Source organism: Scardinius erythrophthalmus, assembly GCF_964197995.2.
Source record: "Scardinius erythrophthalmus genome assembly, chromosome: 24".
Classification (NCBI taxonomy): domain Eukaryota; kingdom Metazoa; phylum Chordata; class Actinopteri; order Cypriniformes; family Leuciscidae; genus Scardinius; species Scardinius erythrophthalmus.
This window is the reverse complement of record NC_138244.1, coordinates 14,633,916-14,656,108: the sequence shown is the minus strand read 5'-3', so window position 1 is coordinate 14,656,108 and position 22,193 is coordinate 14,633,916. Positions and strand designations below refer to the sequence as shown.

At 37.6% G+C, this 22,193-nt stretch overlaps 1 protein-coding gene across 1 annotated transcript; it reads left to right on the top strand.

Moving 5' to 3' along the window:
- Window positions 1–446: 446 nt before the first annotated feature.
- atp2b1b (ATPase plasma membrane Ca2+ transporting 1b) lies at window positions 447–21,840 on the top strand. Its single transcript, XM_081356880.1, has 20 exons — window positions 447–532; window positions 3,994–4,410; window positions 7,971–8,168; window positions 9,652–9,909; window positions 11,113–11,238; window positions 11,362–11,592; window positions 13,486–13,632; window positions 13,781–13,995; window positions 14,082–14,324; window positions 14,905–15,146; window positions 15,694–15,931; window positions 16,093–16,272; window positions 16,353–16,440; window positions 16,530–16,636; window positions 17,197–17,388; window positions 17,475–17,688; window positions 17,769–17,980; window positions 18,061–18,168; window positions 18,357–18,545; window positions 19,783–21,840. The coding sequence occupies exons 2-20, from the start codon at window positions 4,221–4,223 to the stop codon at window positions 20,119–20,121; spliced, it is 3,717 nt and encodes a 1,238-aa protein (XP_081213006.1). The 5' UTR covers window positions 447–532; window positions 3,994–4,220; the 3' UTR covers window positions 20,122–21,840.
- The last annotated feature ends 353 nt before the right edge of the window (window positions 21,841–22,193 follow it).

Here is a 22,193-nt window from a genome sequence, read left to right as displayed (position 1 = left end):
AAAAAAAAAAAAAAAAAAAACATCCCAAGAGGCTATTTAGCATTATAAATATCACAGGGGATTTTTCTATGCTTATTTGGCTTATATGGGACGACACATTCCAACTATTTTCAAGAAGAAAAAATATATATTTTATAAATAGTATTCTTCAATAGTTTCTCAATCTTTAGACAAAAAAATACCAATTCACTCTTATGTGGCTGGATACTGGAACTAAAGCCTTCAATAAGATAATTCTGTTCTATGGCCCTTCTCTTGTTGCTAATATACATTAAGTTTTTCATGGCCCGCTTGTCCATCACATCGCCCTATCTTTGCTGGTTGCTGGTGATGACAGCTGTTTCAACATGGGATGACACCTGTACCTGGGACAAGCGCTGGCCAATGGGAGTCTGCGTTAAATCCCGAGCCGTGCCTCTGACGTAAATCTTCCACAGACTCCAGCGCGGTGGGCGGGTCGTTACGGATCGAGTTGTAGATCCACTGCGCGAGACTACTGATGCCAAGTGGAACTGACGCGCACCGGTTCAAAGTGAGTAGCCTACCCATGTATGCAATAAAAATGCATTATTATACGGTATATAAAATGATTACAGTAGGGACCAAATGACATTTTTATCAAATGGCAAGTGATAACAGATTCGGTTTAATAGCGGAAAGGCTACTTGAAGTTATTCTAACATTTATCTTGTGGAAATCGCGTCGTTTTTGCATGCCTTCTAAGATTTCCTCGTTATGTTCTGCTTTATAGCCTACTTTCTGACAGCAAAATATGATTCTTTATGAAAATTCATTACTGTTCCGTCCCTTTCTAAATATTCCTTAGGACTTAGGCTATGCAACGAAGAAAAAAATAATGGTGTTTTTTTTTTCTCTCAGATGAATCTTATGTTAAGCAGTATTACAGTTTTAGATACTAAGGCCTTTTACTACTGATAAAGTTCGCGTGTGTCAGTCGAATCGTTTGTAAACGAGAACTGTGATTGAGAGACTCGTTTAGTCTTCCTTGTTGTAGCCTTACTTCATACTCATAAAGCGCTTGCAACACAGGGATCCTTTATGGGCCCATTACTGCGCGCAATGCTGTTTGTGTCGCCAGGAGGATTTTGCATGATGGCACAATGACTTCATAATCATAACTGCCTGCATCATGCTTTCTGCTTTGGGGGCCATGAACTTTAGGTTTGATTTGTCTGTTGGTCATTTCAAGTTTATAATTTTGTGTTGATAAAATAGACCAATAGTAGAATATGTTTATAATTTTATGGTGATGAATGTCATAATATTAACATTTTATCCCGTTCAGTGAGGGTGCAAATTGTGGGCAGTAGTCAAAACAAATTGTGGTAATGTTAACACTTTATTTTAAGGTGACGTAGTTAAACGATACCACATGTACTATAGCAATAACAGTAAATTATGCATAATTACAAGTAACTAAGCCTAAACCAAACCCTAACCGTAACTCTAGTAAGTACATGTAGTTAATTAATATTACTCAGTACTTATTTGAGTAATTAAAATGTAACTACGTCATCTTAAAATAAAGGGTTACACTTTATTGTAAGTTGTCATTGTTACAGTGTAATTAATAGGCCTATTTAAGTACTGAGTAATATTAAGCAACTACATGTACTTACTATAGGGTTAGGGTAGGATTAGGATTTGGTTAAGGGGTTAGTAGTTGCATGTAATTATGCATAATTTACTGTTGTTATTATTATGGTAAGTACATGTAACATATGTAACAAGGACACTGTAAAAAAAAAAGTGTTACCAATTTTGTTACCCAAAATGTTGATGGGGTCTCAAAACCGTTTTTTTGTTGTTGTTGAAGTGACCACAAAGTTAATATACACAGACACTAGCGAACAGATGGTGATGATAACCATAGCAACAGTTAGCTGCTCGAGAGGTTTCCTCACGTACATACCACTATTTGTCTTTTTATTATGGGTTTACACATTTGTCACTCAAAAACAAGTAAAGTTCTTAAAGATAGCTAACTATTAACTCGCTTTGCAAAGGGCGGCAAAAGACAACCTGGGGTGTGCGACAAACATCAAATAAAAATCCCTTAATGCCTTACAGGCTTTTAATACTTTATTTCATGCCGTTTTAAAATACTAGTTATTCTTGTTTCTGCCATAGGCCTAAATATAGAAGAACCATTTCCAACATAGACACATTGTGCCTCTCTATACAAAGTGTATTGTGATAAGAGTTATGTGAAAGTCATGTGATATTTGATGTCATACAGCAAAAATATACAATACTGTCCTGTAAAATAACAAGATATTCCTGTCAAATGCTCGTTCATGAACACTTCTCACTATTCCAGATCTGACTTCCAGAGCATGATGCAAGTGACTCACACCTCTCATTCACAGCATGGATAAATATGGATTTTGGTTTGACACATTGAAAAAGGTGCAGCTGTGTGTGGACATTCTTTATAAAAGTCAGATTTTATAATCTTACAATACCAGTTTGGATCTCACATAAAATTATTGTGTATAAAACCTCAAATAGTGACATATTGTTCTTTATAAAATTCCCTTTTTACTGGTACAAGTTTATTTGTGATTCAAATAAATGTACCAAATAAAAGCTTCTTCTGTTTCTTAAAATACCGAAGAGCTACTCTTGGGCCCCAGGCTCTGTCTGGCTCCCTCAGAAGTCTGAATGAACTGAGGGTACTATCTAGGAATGAGTAAATGTGTTTGTCTGTGTTCAACAGCGCATACTCTTCCATACAGAAGCCCTGGCTGTGTGTCTCACTACTGCCACGGATTGTCTAATTAGATTAAGCAAGAAGCTTTCCTAAGATAATCATTCAGCAAGCCATTTTCTCTAATGGAGACTGTGCTCTTCAAGACTGTAAACTGAAGGTCAAATAATTTGAAGTAAAGGATCATTTTTGGCATGTCGATTTGTAATACAGACTATTGTGTTGTTTGGGGTAATTGTACTTGACAGCGAGTCACACAGGCTCTGAAATCAGCACCTTCTGACTGTGCTGGTCAAGGTGCTGCATTTGTCCCGTTGCAGGAATGGAAACAAATCTGTGAGTACTGTATATACTTTTTCGTCTGTTTAATGATAATGAATTGAAGTATGCTGACTGTCACGGTGGGTTTTAGTTTAGCGCTTCTGTAAAATAATGATTTCAGTCGTTTGATTGGCATGTCAAGGTTGGATTTTGTTGTTTTCTTCTCTAATTGGGAATAAAGACTTATTTGACACTGACCAAAAGTAAAGATTAAACTCCAGTAGTATTGCGAACAAGCATTATGTCTGAAGAAATATGAGGTGCTTGAAACTGCACATTTGTTCAAGATAACCAGAACATATTGTGTTGTCTATGACCTTTGAGAGGACTTTAGATGTCACACCAAACAGCCTTTAAATCCCAACATAATTTACAATTACAATAACGCAGGACTTTATTGCTGATTTGCAGTGAAAATTGTTTGTTCATTTGTTTATTTGTTCAATCCAGAGTTAATATTGTTAAGTAAACTATTTGCAAAATGTTAATGAAAACTATAATAGTATAAATAAGACTAAAATAACACTGGTTTGATCATTTGTTCATTCTTTATATCCTCTAAAACTTTATTTTTCCACTCTGTATTTTGAACAGAACTTTTGAGTCACGTCTGTTGTTTTTGGCAGGTCTCTTCTAGACGAGATGGCAGTTTTATGTAACAGAACTAGTTTTAGCATTCCGCTCTTAAAGCAGACGTAACAGATCTTTCCACTGAAGGGTCATTACAAAAGCCTAATGTCACTTTGTATACGTATCAACATCACAGTGACACATGGTTTGATGTGACTTCCTTTATTGATTGACAGTGGTATCACTGGACCTGGCAGTTGTGACAGGACACGAATAATCACATTTTATTTGGCTTCAAGAGCTAAATGTTCATAAAAGCTGACATTGAATGATAGGGCATGTAATGAACTTGCTTTCTGGTTTTGTTTCAGATGTATCTTGGTGCACACCTGATGATTTGACCTTCAGTGACCCCAATCAAACAAAGATGAGAGAAGATACACCAAAAAATCAAGCAGAAATGGCATTCGAATTACACCTGGTTTGTCATCAAAAGAGTCGCTTTTTGCATCCCTGAGGAAATAAGTCTGGATATTGTCACCGCTTGCCCAAGGGGAAGCCACTTCTCCTCAGTTTGTTGGGGCGCTTTTTCGGGACCATGGCCAGAAACTCATTCCGTGGGTCGAAGTACAGGGCAGAGGCCAATCATGATGGAGAGTTTGGCTGTACACTCAAAGAGCTACGCTCCCTCATGGAATTCAGAGGGACAGATGGATTACAAAAGATTCAGGAGTGCTTTGGAGATGTTCAAGGACTCTGCTCAAGGTTAAAATCATCACCAACAGAGGGTAAATATTTAACTTTATATTTGGTTAACCTGGAAAACTGTCAAATTTACTGTTGGAGTCAAATTAGCTGTTAAAGTCATTTCAGCTCATTTTTTTTAAATATTGCCTAGATGAATCTTGTATAACTTAAAAATAAAGTTGAAATTGGTCAAATTATTTTGATAAATTAAAGTAATGGAAAAACTGTTGCCATGACTTATTAATCTTTTTTTTATTTGTATTACAGTGCATAGGAAATAAGCATGCACAATTAAATCCAGTATAAACTGATCCCGATAAATGTACAAAATCTCTAATATCGTCCGGTTACCGATATGGTACCGATATATCATGCATACCTAGAAAAAACATGACTTTCAGCTCTGCTGAGCCACAGGTCTTATTAAACCAAATAGTTTAGTGACGCTGAGGCTGATTTAGTCTGGTGGTTATACTATAGATCTGAGCTGAGCAAAGGTTGAATCTGATCCATGACCTCTCACCATTTCGCTCTTGAGCAAGGCATTTAACCTCAGGAACCAAAAGGAAGATTGTCTCTGTAACAAGAGTACTGTAATCACTTTGGATAAATGCGTCAGTTAAATAACCAATTAGCAATTAGACGTTTCAGACATCTTTTTCCATTTGCTTGTGTGCGTAGCATTGTCGTCAAGGACCATAAAGCTTTGATCAAGGACAATATATTAGCTTTTAAGACTCTCTCAGCATCTCCTTTGGACGATGGAGCCCATAATGAGGTAAATAGTTCGTCTGCATGCTACAGGTGATCACTTTATGCAGCCTATTTTTGACCATATTAGGGAGGATTTTTTTTCCAGCTGATGAACGAGAAAAACATTGACAGCCAATCAGAATCCATCCTGCTTTAAAGAGCGTGAGCATTCAAAACGGCAGGCGACAAAACTGAGAATAAACAGAATGATATCATGCATTAGTGTGATAGCTAATATAGTTATCGTTATAGTTATTGTTCTTGGCGTGAACAGGCCTTAACTCATGTCTTACAGTATAGGCCTTTGTCATTTTGCATTACCGTTGAAGTCACTTTTAAATAAAAACAATACTGTGATTGACTCGACAAGTAGCATATTTTGCGATATGTCACATAAATTGAGTGTGATCAATACAAATTTATAAAACATGCACAATGCATAACATACATAATTTTCATTACGTAGAAAAGGAAATTAAAAAAATCACGATAATAGTCATTATTTTGGTAAAACTTTACAATGTTTAATTTGCACAGTAACTTACAGTAACATTGAAAATACTTTTAGCATGTATTATTTAGTTAATGTAAAATTCAGCATTTACTAATACATTATTAAAATCAAAAGTTGTGTCTGTTGTTGTTAATATTTTTTAATGGACAATGAACATTTGTATTGTTTGCTCATTGTTATTTTATGTTAGTTTATGTATGAACTAACATGAACTAATGGGACCTTATTGTTAATGATATTTTAAGTGATTGACAACCTTAACATTTTAGTCATTATTTCTGTTTTTCTAAGTGTCTTTGTAAGTGCCCCTGGTTAGGAATCAAAGCTATAATGAATAACAATATTTAAAAAGTTTAATTAACCTGCCTTACACCACTTGTAGTTAAATCTCAGTAATTATGTGTCGGTTAGTTAAAATATGTTTAACCACTGGAAATGATTGCCTTTCTTGCTTAGCAAGTGGCATCTGGCATTTGTCACTTAATCGTCATGGTTATTAAAGCGACCATGTCGTCTCAGATTTTTCAGTCCCTTTCTAGTTTGCACTTTTCACCTTTTTATTCATCTCCTTCAGTGCTTCTAGTTTAGACAAATCCATCTAATTTCTCAACAAACTCAACTCCAATCATTTGTCTTACACCATGATAAGCTTATGTTTCCCTTGATAATTCCAGCGAAATATGTTTACAACTACTCTTGTGATTCTTTCATTTAAGATTTTTATGTGCATTATAAATACACGGTCTGTCTGTTTTGAAAGACTCTCTTGTAACAATCTGATCTTGATTATTGGTGCATTAAGTCCGATTTATCTCGTCATCCATCTATATTGTCTGGTTCGATTTGCACTGGCTTACTGCTCTGTGCTGACATATTTAGCCCTGTCATGAGCCATAACAGTCAGTTGTAGTTGTGACAGGTGGGACCAGATCAGTTTACCTCATGTAATCCCACTCACCTCAAACCGAGGCAGGCTCTTCATTGCACCGCTTCACGCTAATCTCACTGGCCGCTGCTCTGCTGCATGGGGTTTACATTAATTTTTGCCCTTGCCAACAGTGGTGGGTAAACCTTTGTGGGGACAGCAGACTAGCGTTTTGCAATTGAGCAAGGGCGGGAAGAGAGGGATTACACTGTGTTAGTGTTCAGGCTGTGCTCTTGCTTGCGCAGGGGTTGGCTTGATATGTTTTGGAATCCATTATGTTTAAAATGAAAAACAACACAAAATATAAACCCTCTCCAAATCCAATTCAATTTCTCAAGCATTGTAAAATAGAACTAGAATAAGTCCAAGTTTGAGGATTGACTTGTTCACTCAACTTGATCCATCTGTCACTGTCATTTTACAAAATGATTTACAATTGCAAACTCAGTACATATTAACCTCAGCCTCATTCAGACTGTCAGTCCACATAAAATCTTTGGAATAAAGCCACGCATACCAGCCTTGTACGTTTCTCCCACTGCCTCATAAGACACAGTAGTCCAGCGTGGCGTCTATACATTGTCATTTTGTAAATAAGACAACGTTTGTATTGCAAACCCCTCCATGTTGCGGTTGTTGTTGTGTTTTGGCGAATACCTACCAAGGCAACATCATTGGCCCTGTCCCAAATGGCACCTTAAACATTTGCAGTCTTCTTACGATTCTCTGCAAAAGTGCGCAAAGGGGGTGCTCGCACTCTTTTGAAACCTAAAATGACAAATGGGACACCCTATGTTCTCATGGACTTAATGGACACGCGCACGTGCACATGCACGCGGCAGCCATTGTAAGTCCATAAGACCGAAAGTGCATATGAAGTGTGCCATTTAGGACAAGGCCATTGCCATAGAAACCGATGCAGATATTCCGGAAAATGAAAGAGTGGCAAAGGACAAAATTCAGATCTGAACAGTTGCAATACACAATGTGGACAGATGATAATTTTAGATCAGATTCCAAACGGATACAAAAAATCTGATTTAGACTGACAGTGTGAATGTAGCCATAGATAGGTGTGATTTAAAGATGTTTAGGTCATCTAAAAGTCAAATCTAATCCAAACATTATCTTACTAAGAAACCTTTCAGAAATCTCTTCTTCTTTGAACAATGCAGGGGTGTTAAATTATGCAATTAGAAAATCCTCTTTGACTGTAATGGCGGTATAATATTTTTACAATCAGAACCATAACCTTATTAGATAAAAGAAATTGTTTCAATACAATATTATAAATACAATATTTGTTGTGGTTATTTGCCCTTAAAATCCAGTTTTATTGCACAACATCTTAATGTTTTCTGTAATAGTAATGCATGAGTAATTTTACCCTGCTCTTTCTCTTTGTCTAGGATTAAGTGGTAATTCTGATGACATTGCAAGAAGAAAAGAAGAATTTGGAAAGAATTTTATACCACCTAAAAAGCCCAAAACATTCCTTCAGTTGGTGTGGGAAGCATTGCAGGATGTGACTCTAATTATTTTGGAAGTTGCAGCCATAATATCCTTAGGACTTTCCTTCTATAAACCTCCTGATGGCGAGAGAGAATGTGAGTATCGTTGGGCTTTTAAGCTTGCAATGAGTAATATGCCTCTGTATCTCTTGCTCAGTGGTACTCTGGAATAACAATGAATATGAAATTGTAACATGGCCTGAAGGTGACGTAGTGCTATTATGCATTCAGCTCACCCAGGGCTTCTGGTTTTAGCAACAAATATTTAAAAAAATACTTTTATCTGAGCCCTGCTCTGCATTTAGCAGTAAAGTCCTGCATACCCTGCTGAAAAATCCAGCATAAATTCCATAGTGCTGATATAGCTAGTGAACCAAAATAGTCATGCTGTGCTCAATCAAAACTGAGCTGGTGTAGCTAGTCTACCCCCATTACCGTTTCCCATTCTGGTACCATCATGCAAAACACACCTTTTATTGATTAACAGCAATGCCGGATTTTCAGCAGGGCATCCTTTACTTATAAACAAGGTGCAAAACTGACATTTTGCCATCTGTGAAATTGCCTTCCATGGGCCAGATTAACGTGAGACTGCAATCCTGTAAAAGCACCAATAGGAGTGGAAAGTTCTGCATGCTATTTACTGACACAGACAAATTCGCATAAGGTCGCAAACAAACAGAGCTGATGATAATCGGGTGTGTGTGATCTACTAACAACACAGGCAAAGAATGGGTTAAGACATGCTTTTTTTGTGGCGTTAAATAATCGTACAAATACCAGTGAATTGATTACCACAAACCTTAGTAAATCATGTTGCATGATTCATTTAAATACGCTCCTCCCATAAATATTGCGGATGAAAAGGAAAGTCCTACAAATGCATATGTATTTAGTAAATCCAGACAGTAGTTTTTTAATGCCAAAAGACGGTTTGCGCTGGCCCCAAGTATGTTGTATTATTTTTATTTGAAAAAACATGGGTCAATATAAATTATTTTCTTGCATGTTTGTGACAAGTCAATGGGTCAGTTGCAGCATCATATTCAAGACGAGTCAGTCTCTCGATGTTAAATTTGGACCCTGCTTATGCTGCACATGCAACTAAAGTACCTGAAATTCTCCTAAATTAACACTTCAGACTTATATACACTAATCATCTGCATTTATTGGATAAAAAATACAGTAAAAACTGTAATATTGTGAAATATTATTACAATTTAACATAGCTGTTTTCTATTTTAATTAATTCCTGTGATCCAAAGCTGAATTTTCAGCATTATTGCTGTAGTCTTCAGTGTCACATGATCCTTCAGAAATCATTCTGATATGCTGAATAAAAAGATATACATTTTTGATGAATAAAAAGTAAAAGAGAAACAGCATTTATTTAAACTAGAAATCTTTTGTAACATTATAAAAGTCACTGCTGAACTGTCGCAACTGAATTTAATTGCTGAATAAAAGAAAAACATCTTGCAAACTTTTGAAAGGTAGTGTGCATTTAACATATATATAGTCTTATATACACAAGTTGCCATTGTAGCTATTTCTTACAGTTACTTTCACATTGGTGCAGACTGTGGTAGGGCGGCTGGAGGAGCTGAGGACGAGGGTGAGGCAGATGCGGGCTGGATTGAGGGTGCTGCCATCCTCTTGTCCGTCGTTTGTGTGGTTCTTGTCACGGCATTCAACGACTGGAGCAAAGAGAAACAATTCCGAGGACTGCAGAGCCGCATCGAACAAGAACAGAAGTTTACTGTGCTTCGAGGCGGTCAAGTCATTCAGATTCCTGTATCCGAGATTGTGGTTGGAGACATCGCACAAGTAAAATATGGTAAAATTATGGTCTCCCTTGTGATTCAAAACTGTTTTTAATATAGTCTGACATATTTTTTAGTATGTAATCAAGATTTCATTATTTACTCAACCCTCGTGTTGCTTTAAACTCGCATGCTGTTAGATGGAATTTTTGAAGAATATGTATACAGCTCTAGCCATAGAGCTCCACCGTTTTTTTAAATAGGGCTTATTCACCTTCTTTCCTACATTTAGATAGGTGGGCAAATGCATTTTTGTCTCAGTGCATGCATTGTTTTAGTTTGACAGGGTCGGCGCTAGCTTAGCTTAGCATAATGAATGGAATCCTTTGTTGCCAGCTAGCATGTCCTGAGTAAAAGTAATATAAAAAAAAAAAAAAACCCACCTAATTACTTCTTGTGGCCTGCGTATTCACAATGAGTACAAATAGCGATGCAGATTAACACTAGGCGATTTCCTATGCAGATATTGACTTGGGACTATATTAGGGGGAAGCACAGGCGAAGCACTACTACTTGGGCGTGATATCTCTGCGCCCAAGTAGTAGTGCTTCGCCTGTGCTTCCCCCTAATATAGTCCTTAATATGTAAGTCAGTATCTGCCTAGGAAATCGCCTAGTGTTAATCTGCATCGCTATTTGTACTCATTGTGAATACGCAGGCCACAAGAAGTAATTAGTTGGGTTTTTGTTTTTTATATATTACTTTTACTCAGGACATGCTAGCTGGCAACAAAGGATTCCATTCATTATGCTAAGCTAAGCTAGCACCGACCCTGTCAAACTAAAACAATGCATGCACTGAGACAAAAATGCATTTGCCCACCTATCTAAATGTAGGAAAGATGATGAATAAGCCCTATTTCAAAAAACGGTGGAGTGTTCCTTTAAAAAAAAGGACTTTTCTTTCTGCATTTTATTTTTGAACTGTGTCATGTGAACTGGTGTTGTGGTTCTTTAAATTGTCGTTGAATGAAAAGAGCTGTATGAAGGGGAAACAAGCTACATACTGGTTTGGAACAACACGAGGATGACAAAATCATCTTTTCTGGATGAACTATTTATTCCTTTAAAAATAAAATACAGGTTTCTTGCATTAGTCTGTTTTTTGTTCTTGCGTTTTGATTTGCATCGGTCTTGCTCGGCTAAAACCTCTCTTTTGGCTTGCAAACATCTGTCTATTGTGTCTCAGACGACACCATCTGTCCTTTGTGCTTGCAGGTGACCTCCTTCCTGCTGACGGTGTACTAATCCAAGGCAACGATCTGAAAATTGATGAGAGCTCCCTCACTGGAGAGTCAGACCATGTCAAAAAAACTCTGGACAAAGACCCCATGCTTCTTTCAGGTTTTTCCTTTGCTTTTCTTGAAGTGACAATATGTAAAATTCAAAAGGTCAAGACTGATGCAGTTTTGCCATTGCAATACTCATATCCCTATTTACATGTCCATTTTTATCCTGTTTGCTCAGGCACGCATGTGATGGAGGGCTCCGGAAAAATGCTGGTCATTGCAGTGGGGGTGAACTCTCAGACGGGAATCATCTTCACTCTGCTCGGAGGCGGAGATGATGATGATGATGATGATGACGATGAGGAGAAAGAGAGGAAAAAGAAGGAGAAGGAGGAGAAAAAGAGGGAGAAAGAGGAGAAAAAGAAAGAAAAAGAGAGGAAGAAGAAGGAGAAGAAAGAAAAAAAGAAAAGTACGTTGCTCAAGATGAGTTTCTGAAATGCATTTCCAAAATAATTCCTCAAGTATCGATTCTTTTCTAACCGAGTTTAGAATTTGAAATGCATTTATTTTGTAATTTTGGCCAGGAACTGTGTAGATGCCTCATTTTAAACATACATGACTAAAATCTCACATCATCTCCAAATGGTCTGTATCTATAAATATCACAAATATGTGATTGATCCATGTCACTTTTCAACAGACAAAAAGCCAGATGCAACAGATAAAAAGAAAGGTGTGTATCAGCACGTATGCTGTAATCGTAGATCATAGCATTTCCTTTAGATCAGTGGTTTTCAGCTGGTGGGTCGTGACATAAGTGTGCCGCAAGTCTGTTCTGATGGGTTGCGGATTTTGACAACTGACAAAAACACTGCTAAATGCAAATAATAAAATGTGAGTAACCATTTAATCAGGAATTGCTTCTTATATCTCTGGTTGTCATTGGTTGTCAAACCAATGAGATTTTTTGGTGCAAATTCATCTGCCATTTGGATAAATCTAGTCAAATTAGGTAGATGACATGACCTCATTGTAACAAATTCATTTTGATGGGCCTATGCAGTGATAATATTAATACATTTTAATGTTTGGCGTGATTCCCCCCCCCCCCCGTTCCGGCGTAAATCCCGCCTTGCAGCTAATTTCATTGGTTAAGGTTACAGTGACAGCTAGGTTTAGGGATCAGTGTTTAGTTTAGTAGGCAATCAGTACAGTGATTGACATGACCAATGAAATCTTTAGAATCGGCTGCAGGGCGGGATTTCCGCTGAACTGGTTTGTGGGGAAAAATCTCGCATTTGATATTAAGGACATTTTCACTTTTGTATGGCAAAACCAGTTGAGAACCACTACAGGAAATTTAGTTACAGGAAGTAGCAGTCACTGACATTGTTCAGTCAATAGTTGCTCTTTTGCAGTAAGAAGATTGATATGATTAGCAGTAAGAAGATTAACACCTTTGGCCTTACAGCTCTACTTTTTCCTCTTGTCCACATACAAACACATACAGGCAGACACAAACTGTAGATCTCCACAGTAAACAATGTGTCACAGTTTCCACAAAAGCATTAAGCAGAACAACTGTTTTTGGTAATAATGAGAAATGTTTCTTGAGCAACAAATCAGCATATTACAATTATTTCGGAAAGATCATGTGACATTGAAGACTGGAGTAATTATGCTGAAAATTCAGCTTTGGCATTACAGGTATAAATTACATTTTAAAATAAACAGAGCAATTCCAATAGGGTCCTCAAACCATCGGAGCTCGGGCCCTAAATATATTAAAATAGAAAAGTTAATAAACACTGTAAAAAGTTAACATGCAGTTACATTATAAAGCTATTTCGTATATTTTGTATTTCGTAGCGCAATGTATTCGGGTTCAGTCATTTTGACTTCATTGAAACCTCTTAATTTTAAAAAACACATTTTTAGGTTACTTGACATATCATTTTAGTTCATTAACAGTTTGATACATGCTCTTGCATAGTTTTAAACTTAAAGGTGCTCTAAGCGATGTTGGGTGACGTCACTTCCTGTTGACGTTCGAAGTATTGTCAAACAAAACGGAGGCTAGCTCGACCCTCCCTCTTCCTCATCCCGAAATCATTCTTGTCGGTTATTGGCTGGAACACTGTTTGTTATGTTTCTTGGTCCAGGCTGGGCCAGTTTGTTTTTGTTGCCGTTTGTGGAGCCTGGGCTGTCTACAGAGACCACGTTTTTTACAGTGTGTTCAGGGGACAGGCAGCTAGCAGATAGTGAGAAGATGTTTGCTGGATGTGACAAAAAAAAAATTGGCCTAAAAAACGTGTGACAACGCTTAGAGCACCTTTAACTTTTTGGTTTCTGCCTCATTCAGAGAAGGATGGAGGCACAGTGGAGATGGAGCCCCTCAACAGTGATGATGGAACAGAAGAAGATCAGAAAAAAACCAAGATACCAAAGAAAGAGAAATCGGTACTTCAAGGGAAGCTTACTAAACTAGCTGTACAAATTGGGAAAGCAGGTAAAAAAAAAACATAAATCTGTGATTTCTTAAAATTTGCAAGATACTACGATTATTTTTGGTCCAATTTATATGTGTTGCCTTGTTTCACAACTCATAGAGGTGATGTGCATGTGTGTGTGTGTTTTTTTTTCTTCTTTTTTGACAGGTCTCCTCATGTCGGGCATCACAGTCATCATTCTTATAGTGTTCTTTTTGGTGGACACTTTCTGGATCCAGGGGCTTCCGTGGATCAAAGAATGCACTCCCATCTACATCCAGTTCTTTGTCAAATTCTTCATCATCGGTGTCACTGTGCTGGTTGTTGCCGTGCCTGAGGGATTACCCCTTGCCGTCACCATCTCATTGGCCTATTCTGTAAAAGTATGTGGTTTACAGAACCTTAATGACAAACTTATACATACAAAAGGTACATACTGTAGTAAAATCATCTATGTCATTCTCTGTAGAAAATGATGAAGGACAACAACCTGGTGAGACATCTGGACGCTTGCGAGACGATGGGCAACGCCACTGCGATTTGCTCTGATAAAACGGGCACACTTACCATGAACAGAATGACAGTGGTTCAGGTGTATATTGGAGACAGACACTACAGGAAGGTACCAGAACCTGATATGATTCCTGGCAACATCATGAATCTGCTCGTCACAGGCATCAGTGTTAACTGTGCGTATACTTCAAAAATAATGGTAAGAAACAATATTTTGCACGAATGTGTGTTTGTGTGAGAGAGTCCTCAAAGACCAGCAACTGTCATCAACATACTTTTAAATATACAGTGGGTTCTAAAAAATGTGACCACAGGAGAAAATGCCTCTAATTTGCATATTGTTTTCATTACAAATGATATTAACACTTAGTATAGAAATTTGAGTGACTTTAATTATGCCCCATTTTGATTTAATGGCACCAACACATGAGCTGCGTGAACTCCACAAGCTTCTGTAAAATAATCAGTGTCACAAGTTAGTATAATAGATTAAATATAATATAGTATAATATATTATATTATATAAAAATGTCTTCTTCATTTTATGTATATTATACTATATTTAATTAATTTCTTCATTTTATGTCATAACCTTTATTTCTAATTCATGACTATAGAAATATATATATATTCTTTATTTAAAGATAAATAAATGTGGTTTCAGACTTTTGGACCACACTACGTTAAAACTTTTTTGTCATCATTTAAATGATTTAAGCTCTTTTTTGTTAGATTAGACTTGGTTTCATGATTTTTATAAATCCCTTTTTTCTGTCTAGGCTGCTGAGAAAGAGGGTGGTCTGCCACGACAAGTTGGGAACAAAACTGAATGTGCCTTGCTAGGGTTTACCACTGATTTACGGAAAGATTACCAAGCCATTCGCTGTGAATATCCTGAGGAAAAACTGTACAAAGTATACACATTTAACTCAGTCAGGAAATCCATGAGTACCATCCTCAAAAATTCAGATGGAAGTTACCGTATGTTTAGCAAAGGAGCGTCAGAAATCCTCCTGAAAAAGTAAGTACGCATTTAATATTTCAGATGAGAATGATTTTGAGATTATTTGCTACTTGCTAGATGGTTACTGGTGGTATTATTAGGGTGGAGAAACATTCTCAATACAGCATTTGAATGGACAAAAATCTGTATAGTTCAGTGTGAGTCATCATTATTTTTGATCCAGTTTTCCTGGAAGAGATGGAGCATTTAATAGTTTGGAAACACTAAAGGCACAGTCACATTACCAAAATTTTAGTGAAATTTAACTTTCAAAAAAGGCCCATTGTCTGTTGTCAATAGATGCACAAAGCACCATTCATATGGAAAAAATATGGGGGAAAAACTTGGATCTGCTTGGGGAAATGTTTCACCCTTATGAAAAATTACAGATATTGCTGATTCCTGTTTTTAGATATTTCTATGTTTTTGAAAGAAATCAAAACTTGTATTTATCTAGAATGCAATAATGTTACAAATGAAAGCTTAGTAATACTAATCGCTTTGAATGCGAGACTACGTACATGTATCATTAACTTACAAGTTATAATCTTTAATATTTCCCCAGGTGCTGTAAAGTCCTGTCAAGCAATGGCGATGCCAGAGTCTTCAAGCCCATGGACCGGGATGACATGGTGAAAAAGGTGATTGAGCCCATGGCCTCTGAGGGCTTGAGGACCATCTGCCTCGCCTACAGGGACTTCCCTGTTTCAGATGGAGAGCCTGATTGGGATGATGAGGCAGATATCCTGACTGGTCTCACCTGCATTTGTGTGGTGGGCATTGAGGATCCTGTTCGACCGGAGGTAATTGCTCACATGACCCTTAATCCTCTTCCATCCACTTTCATACATGGAAAATGTGCATTTGATAGTGAAAACAAAGCAAGGACGTGCTGAAGTGCTCATTACTGTGAGTCAGCATGTGTTTGTTAACACCTAAACCCTGGGTGGTATAATCTCCACAGGTCCCCGATGCTATTAAGAAGTGCCAGAGAGCAGGTATCACTGTGCGCATGGTCACAGGAGACAACATTAACACCGCTCGAGCTATCGCAACCAAGTGTGGCATTATCCACACCGGTGACGACTTCTTGTGCATTGAAGGCAAAGAGTTTAACAGGCGGATACGCAATGAGCTGGGAGAGGTGAGGTGGTCAGAAAAAGTTCTTTATCATTTTTCATTTAAAATAAAAGGTTGATATTAAAGGCCTCATCGTCTTTTCAGATTGAGCAGGAGCGCCTGGACAAGGTCTGGCCCAAACTGCGCGTACTTGCAAGATCTTCTCCAACTGATAAGCATACACTGGTCAAAGGTAATCAGTTTTAAAACTGGACTGTTGCTAATACTTGTGGTGCATATTACAGTCTGACTGCATTTGAAATGTTGTGCTGTTTCTTCAAGGTATAATCGATAGCACCGTCGTTGAACAGAGACAAGTAGTTGCTGTCACTGGAGACGGAACCAACGATGGCCCTGCGCTTAAAAAAGCCGACGTTGGATTTGCAATGGTAGGATTTTTCAGTTTTAAACAACGTACTAGAACTTCACTGTAACAGACCTAACAATTTCAATGAGTATTGAAGTTGCGACAAATGAAAAAAGATACAATGTTTCAATCCATGTTGCAAATTTAATCTGAATATTGCAAAAATAATGAGCAAATGCAGCATTTCATCCCATGTGTTCAAGAGAACAAAATGTTTACTTATGGGGAAATAAGCACAAATGAAAATTCCCCAGGATAATCACCAGGGAAGTTAGTAATAAATATAATACATTTAATTTAATTTAATTTGATCTTTTTTTATCTTAATGTGTTGTCACATTAAATCACATTCAGTCACATTATCACATTCTATTAGACTAAAATTTCTTGGGCAAATAACGGTCTTTATCCATTGTCAATAGTGTAACGATGCATGAAGAACCGCTCGCACCAAAGTCACTTTCATTTGTAATGCAATATCGCAAGAATAGCACGAACAACAGTTGGAAAAGGAATGAATGTTGAACATTGAATGAATGTTGAGTAAGTGAATACATTTTGACGGTGATGTGTCATTTTTAGGGCATTGCTGGTACAGATGTGGCAAAAGAAGCATCAGACATTATTCTGACAGATGATAACTTTAGCAGCATTGTGAAGGCAGTGATGTGGGGGAGGAACGTCTATGACAGTATCTCCAAGTTCCTCCAGTTTCAGCTGACCGTTAACGTGGTGGCTGTCATTGTGGCGTTCACTGGAGCCTGTATTACACAGGTCAGAGTACTGCTGCTTCTTTCTTCTGTCTATTTATCTTCTACCACCTCATTCTTTTCCTTAAACTTTTTGCTTTTTGTACACAGGACTCCCCTCTCAAAGCTGTACAGATGCTGTGGGTTAATTTAATCATGGACACGTTTGCGTCACTAGCTCTAGCGACGGAGCCTCCTAATGAGGCTTTACTGTTGCGCAAACCATACGGGCGCAACAAGCCCCTTATTTCCCGCACCATGATGAAGAACATCCTCGGACATGCTGTATATCAGCTAACCATCATCTTCACACTGCTGTTTGCCGGTGAGCATCATCTCAAAATATTTAGAGCATCTAATTGGAGTAAACCGGCTAATATATCTCTGACTTTACCTTTCTCATAGGTGAGCAGATCTTCGACATTGACAGCGGAAGGAACGCTCCTCTTCACGCTCCTCCTTCAGAGCACTACACCATCGTCTTCAACACCTTCGTGATGATGCAGCTCTTCAACGAGATCAACGCTCGAAAGATCCACGGTGAGAGAAACGTTTTTGAGGGCATCTTCAAAAACATGATCTTCTGCACCATCGTATTCGGGACCTTTGTTATCCAGGTACGTTGCATTTTAATCTCTAAAAGCCTGCGTCAATTATCAACAGTTGTTCTGAATTCCAACATGGTTTTGTTTTTTAGATCGTAATCGTGCAGTTTGGAGGGAAGCCTTTTAGCTGTGTAGGTCTTTCTATTGAGCAGTGGATGTGGTGTGTTTTCATCGGTTTTGGCTCTCTTCTCTGGGGGCAGGTAGGCCTTTTAGAGCATTTAAACTCCTGCTGACTTTTTTGTCTGTTTGTTTTAATTTTTCTTAAAGAAACCACACATGTACAAAACAACCAATCAATTACTATACAACAACTCCTGCTGAACTTTGACATGGTGCACTGGTTGAAAGGTATTGTTTTCCTCACCAAAACCCCTATGACTTCTGACAGTTGGTTACCACCATTCCCACAAGTCGACTGAAGTTCCTGATGACAGCGGGTCATGGCACTCAGAAGGAGGAGATCCCTGAGGATGAGCTGGAGGAGATGGAAGACATGGATGAAATCGACCATGCTGAGATGGAGATGAGAAGGGGGCAGGTTTTGTGGTGTAGGGGTCTCAACAGAATTCAGACACAGGTACTGAATACAGTTTTCACTACTTTGTTTTTTAGTTTTTTATCAATATGTGGATGTTTCTTCAGCTTCAGGCACTTTTACGTCCCAGTATTACATTTTTATTAAAGCTAACAGATTATTTTTAATATATAAATGTCACATATATTCACAAAGGTCACAAAACTGATACTTTCTGCTACTTTTCAGATGCCTTCTATGCATAGATTTTGTTTTTATCCCTGTCCTAGACTCTCAATCTTAAAATATAAAATCCATCATAAAAATCATTACATGTTAAAGACATATAATCTAAAAGAGAAAATTCAAAAATTAAAAAAGACACAAAATTCACAATTTCAACCAGACAAACACGACAGTGTCAGTGAGAGATTGTGAGCAGAATATATGAATTGTTTGCCATTGCCAATCAAGCTGTAATTGTGTACAAATTATGTATAAAATATGAAAATATTTGTGTATTTAAGATAAATAAAATGCTAGCTATGAAATAAGGAATTTTCTATTTTATTGCAAAAATGTTTAACCTTTTATGCAAAATTCACTTTTATATATTTTTTGAACATAATTATGTGTCCGCTGTGTGTACACAACCACCCTATTGTGGTAAAAATCCATCCACTCCATTTGTTATTTTTCCCATAAATCTGAAACAGTGTCTCAAAATGTTCTGGGGTGTGTTTCTCGAACAACGGCGTAACTCGCTGCTTAACTACCATAGTGCGATGCATCGTTGAAGAAATCAACTTGCTAGTCAGGACTGTTTCCCGAAACCGTATTGTCGCAAAGTGGTCGTTCAGCCACGTTGGTTTATGATGTCACGCACGTGGTGGAGTAATAACTTATTTTAATTAATCTGTTTGAGATCGAATTAACGCTAGATGTTTTGCTATAAATTACAGACATGGCATCTGAGGACTATTTCTCATTTTTCTCAGTTATTTTGCTTTATTTCCAGATTCAATCATAGGCTCGTTCTTACATAGTAGATCACATTCGCACATGCGCACTCTTCAAAAACGGTGCTTTAAATCCAAAATAAGAAAGTGTCCAAAAACGTCTCAAAATGACCCGACCTCAAACATCAAATTGATATTTTAAATCTGCATTGCAGAAAGTGTCATTGGTTAAAGAAACGCCCTATTGGGGATGTTGTTGTTGGTGGTGAAGGGTTATGTTGTTTCGCTCTCTGAGTTCACTGACCTCTGATTTCCATTGGGTTTTGGTGCTTTTTCTTCAGATCCGTGTGGTTAATGCTTTCCGGGACACCATGTCCCCTTACGACGGCTTGGAGACGCCGGAGTCTCGCAGCTCCATTCACAACTTCATGAGCCACCCAGAGTTCCGTATCGAGGATTCAGAGCCATCCATCCCCCTCATCGATGACACCGACCCTGAGGAGGACGCACCTACTAAACGCAACACGGTTCCTTCCCCACTGCCTCTAGTTTTATCCTCCCCTAATCAGAACAATAATGCAACCGACAACAGGGGCTACCATCACAACAAAGATCTAGCAAAAACTGTCCTTCCTCCAACTCCTGGAAGCCCCCTTCACAGCCTGGAGACCTCTCTCTAATCCAGTACCACCTACGTCAGACCACGCCAACAACCGAGGGCACATTAAGGACAAGGTCAGGGCTTCTGGGCCTCTGATAGTGAACTGGAAAAGTAGCAAAACTTGTTTTTTTTGTTTTGTTTTTAATTTCATAGGGGGGTTGTTTCGTTATTTTTTTTATTTACCTGCACACATGGAAAGTGTACGGTTTGGCAATGAAGTGTTGCTCAATTGTTCAAATTCTTTCCCTTTTATATTTTGTTCACTTATAAATTTTGATAAATTATGTATTGGCTGTTCATATAGTTAAACCATTTTGAGACGTTTTTGGACACTTTCTTATTTTGGATGAAAAAAGATTCACATGTAATTGCTGCTCTGTTTAATTGTGAGCACAAACACTTTTTGAAGGTGCACTATTTGCCTCTAAATAGGTTTTGATTTTGATTTTTAGAAAGCTAGAAGATGAAAATTAAATGGGAAAAGATGCAATCCCTCAACATTTTTTAAGGGTTACTGGTTAAAGGTAGGGTAGGCAATTTCAGAGAGGCTAGCAATAGCAAGCTAGCTTTGAAAGCATTACATCCCACCCTCCCTTCAGAGTGTTTTTTAAAACAGCCAGAGCAGAGTCTGCAAAGCGTCACGAGAGACGAGAGACTTGTGTCTCAAGCACACATTACAATAATAACGAACGCTTGTATCAGCTAACTGCTGCAGATTAATTTCTGTGCTGATAGTGTTGATGACAGAAACTTATCAAACAGCTCCGGGTAGAAGGTCACGGGTTGCCATCTTGTAATTGCGGTTACCGGATGGCGTGAACGCAGCACAAGCTCGTTGTTTTGGTTCAGAAGGAACTGTAAAAGGCAGCTGCTGTTTGTTTGTGGCGCTCGGTGGCTGCCTGTCTTACTCTGCATAGCCTTACGGAACAGGCTGATTACGTGTGATGTCTGTGCGAGCAGGTGCGTGGAGGTATGTAAATACATATGTTGACAGGCAAGTAGGACATTGTATCATTGCAGTCGGACCAATTTTTTGGTCCTGAGACTTCCACATATAAAAAAATATACATTTAGACCACTTCTATTATTGATTGCTATCAGGATGTAAAGAGAGTAACAAAAAGTGTTTATGAAAAAAATTGCCTACCTTACCTTTAAAGATGTTGATTTTGAGACTCTCATTTCGTGAAAAGTAACTGTACTCACAAAAATGACACATCCAAGGAGTTATTAAGGGAATTAAATTCTTTCTTTCTTTAGTTGACCAAATAAAAATGAAGAAAGGACATGTGGTAGTTCAGGGAGGCCACGCTAAAATGTAACAGTGTATTTTCTGTTTAAAGTGTTTTTATCAGCTTTGATCCACTCCACCTCCTTAAACTACAGACGAGGGCTCAAGCACATTACACGATTATGAGGTTCAGTCAAGATCCTGTTGTATGAAATACTGTGATGGTAATATGTGGGGACATGAATATGGTTTCAGCAGAATGTGGTTTAGGATTTGTTACAGAAGTGTAAACAATATAAGAGTAGTACAAGCAAATAGGAAAGAATTGGAGAGAATTTGTGGGTTAATTTTGTTATTTCAGTGTAGTTTCATTCCCATTTTGGGAATGAATATTTTCCATCTGTTTATGGAATATAATTTTGTAAATGTAAATGGTTATTGTGGTTTAATTTACATTTGGAAGTCTTTAAGTATGTGTATGGTTTTTGCCAATAAAATATTCATATTTAGCTTAACCTAATCATTGGTTTTAATTTGGATCTTGGTTTTAGAATACACACTCCACATTTATATGAGCATTATGACATTATATAATAGCATTAATGTGCATTAAACTAAATTAGAAATGTCATTGCTTCATATTCATATTTAAATATACATGAACTACTAATTTCTTAAGCATTATGTTTGTTAGTGACTTATTCAAGTTATTCAAGTAAAATAGCATAAACATGGTTATACACATTTTCAATTAAAGGGTTCACCCAAAAAATTCTATTCTGTCATCTTACTCAAGCTTATGTCGTTCTAAACCTGTATGAGTTTCTTTGTTCTGTTGAACACAAAACAAGAAATGTTAA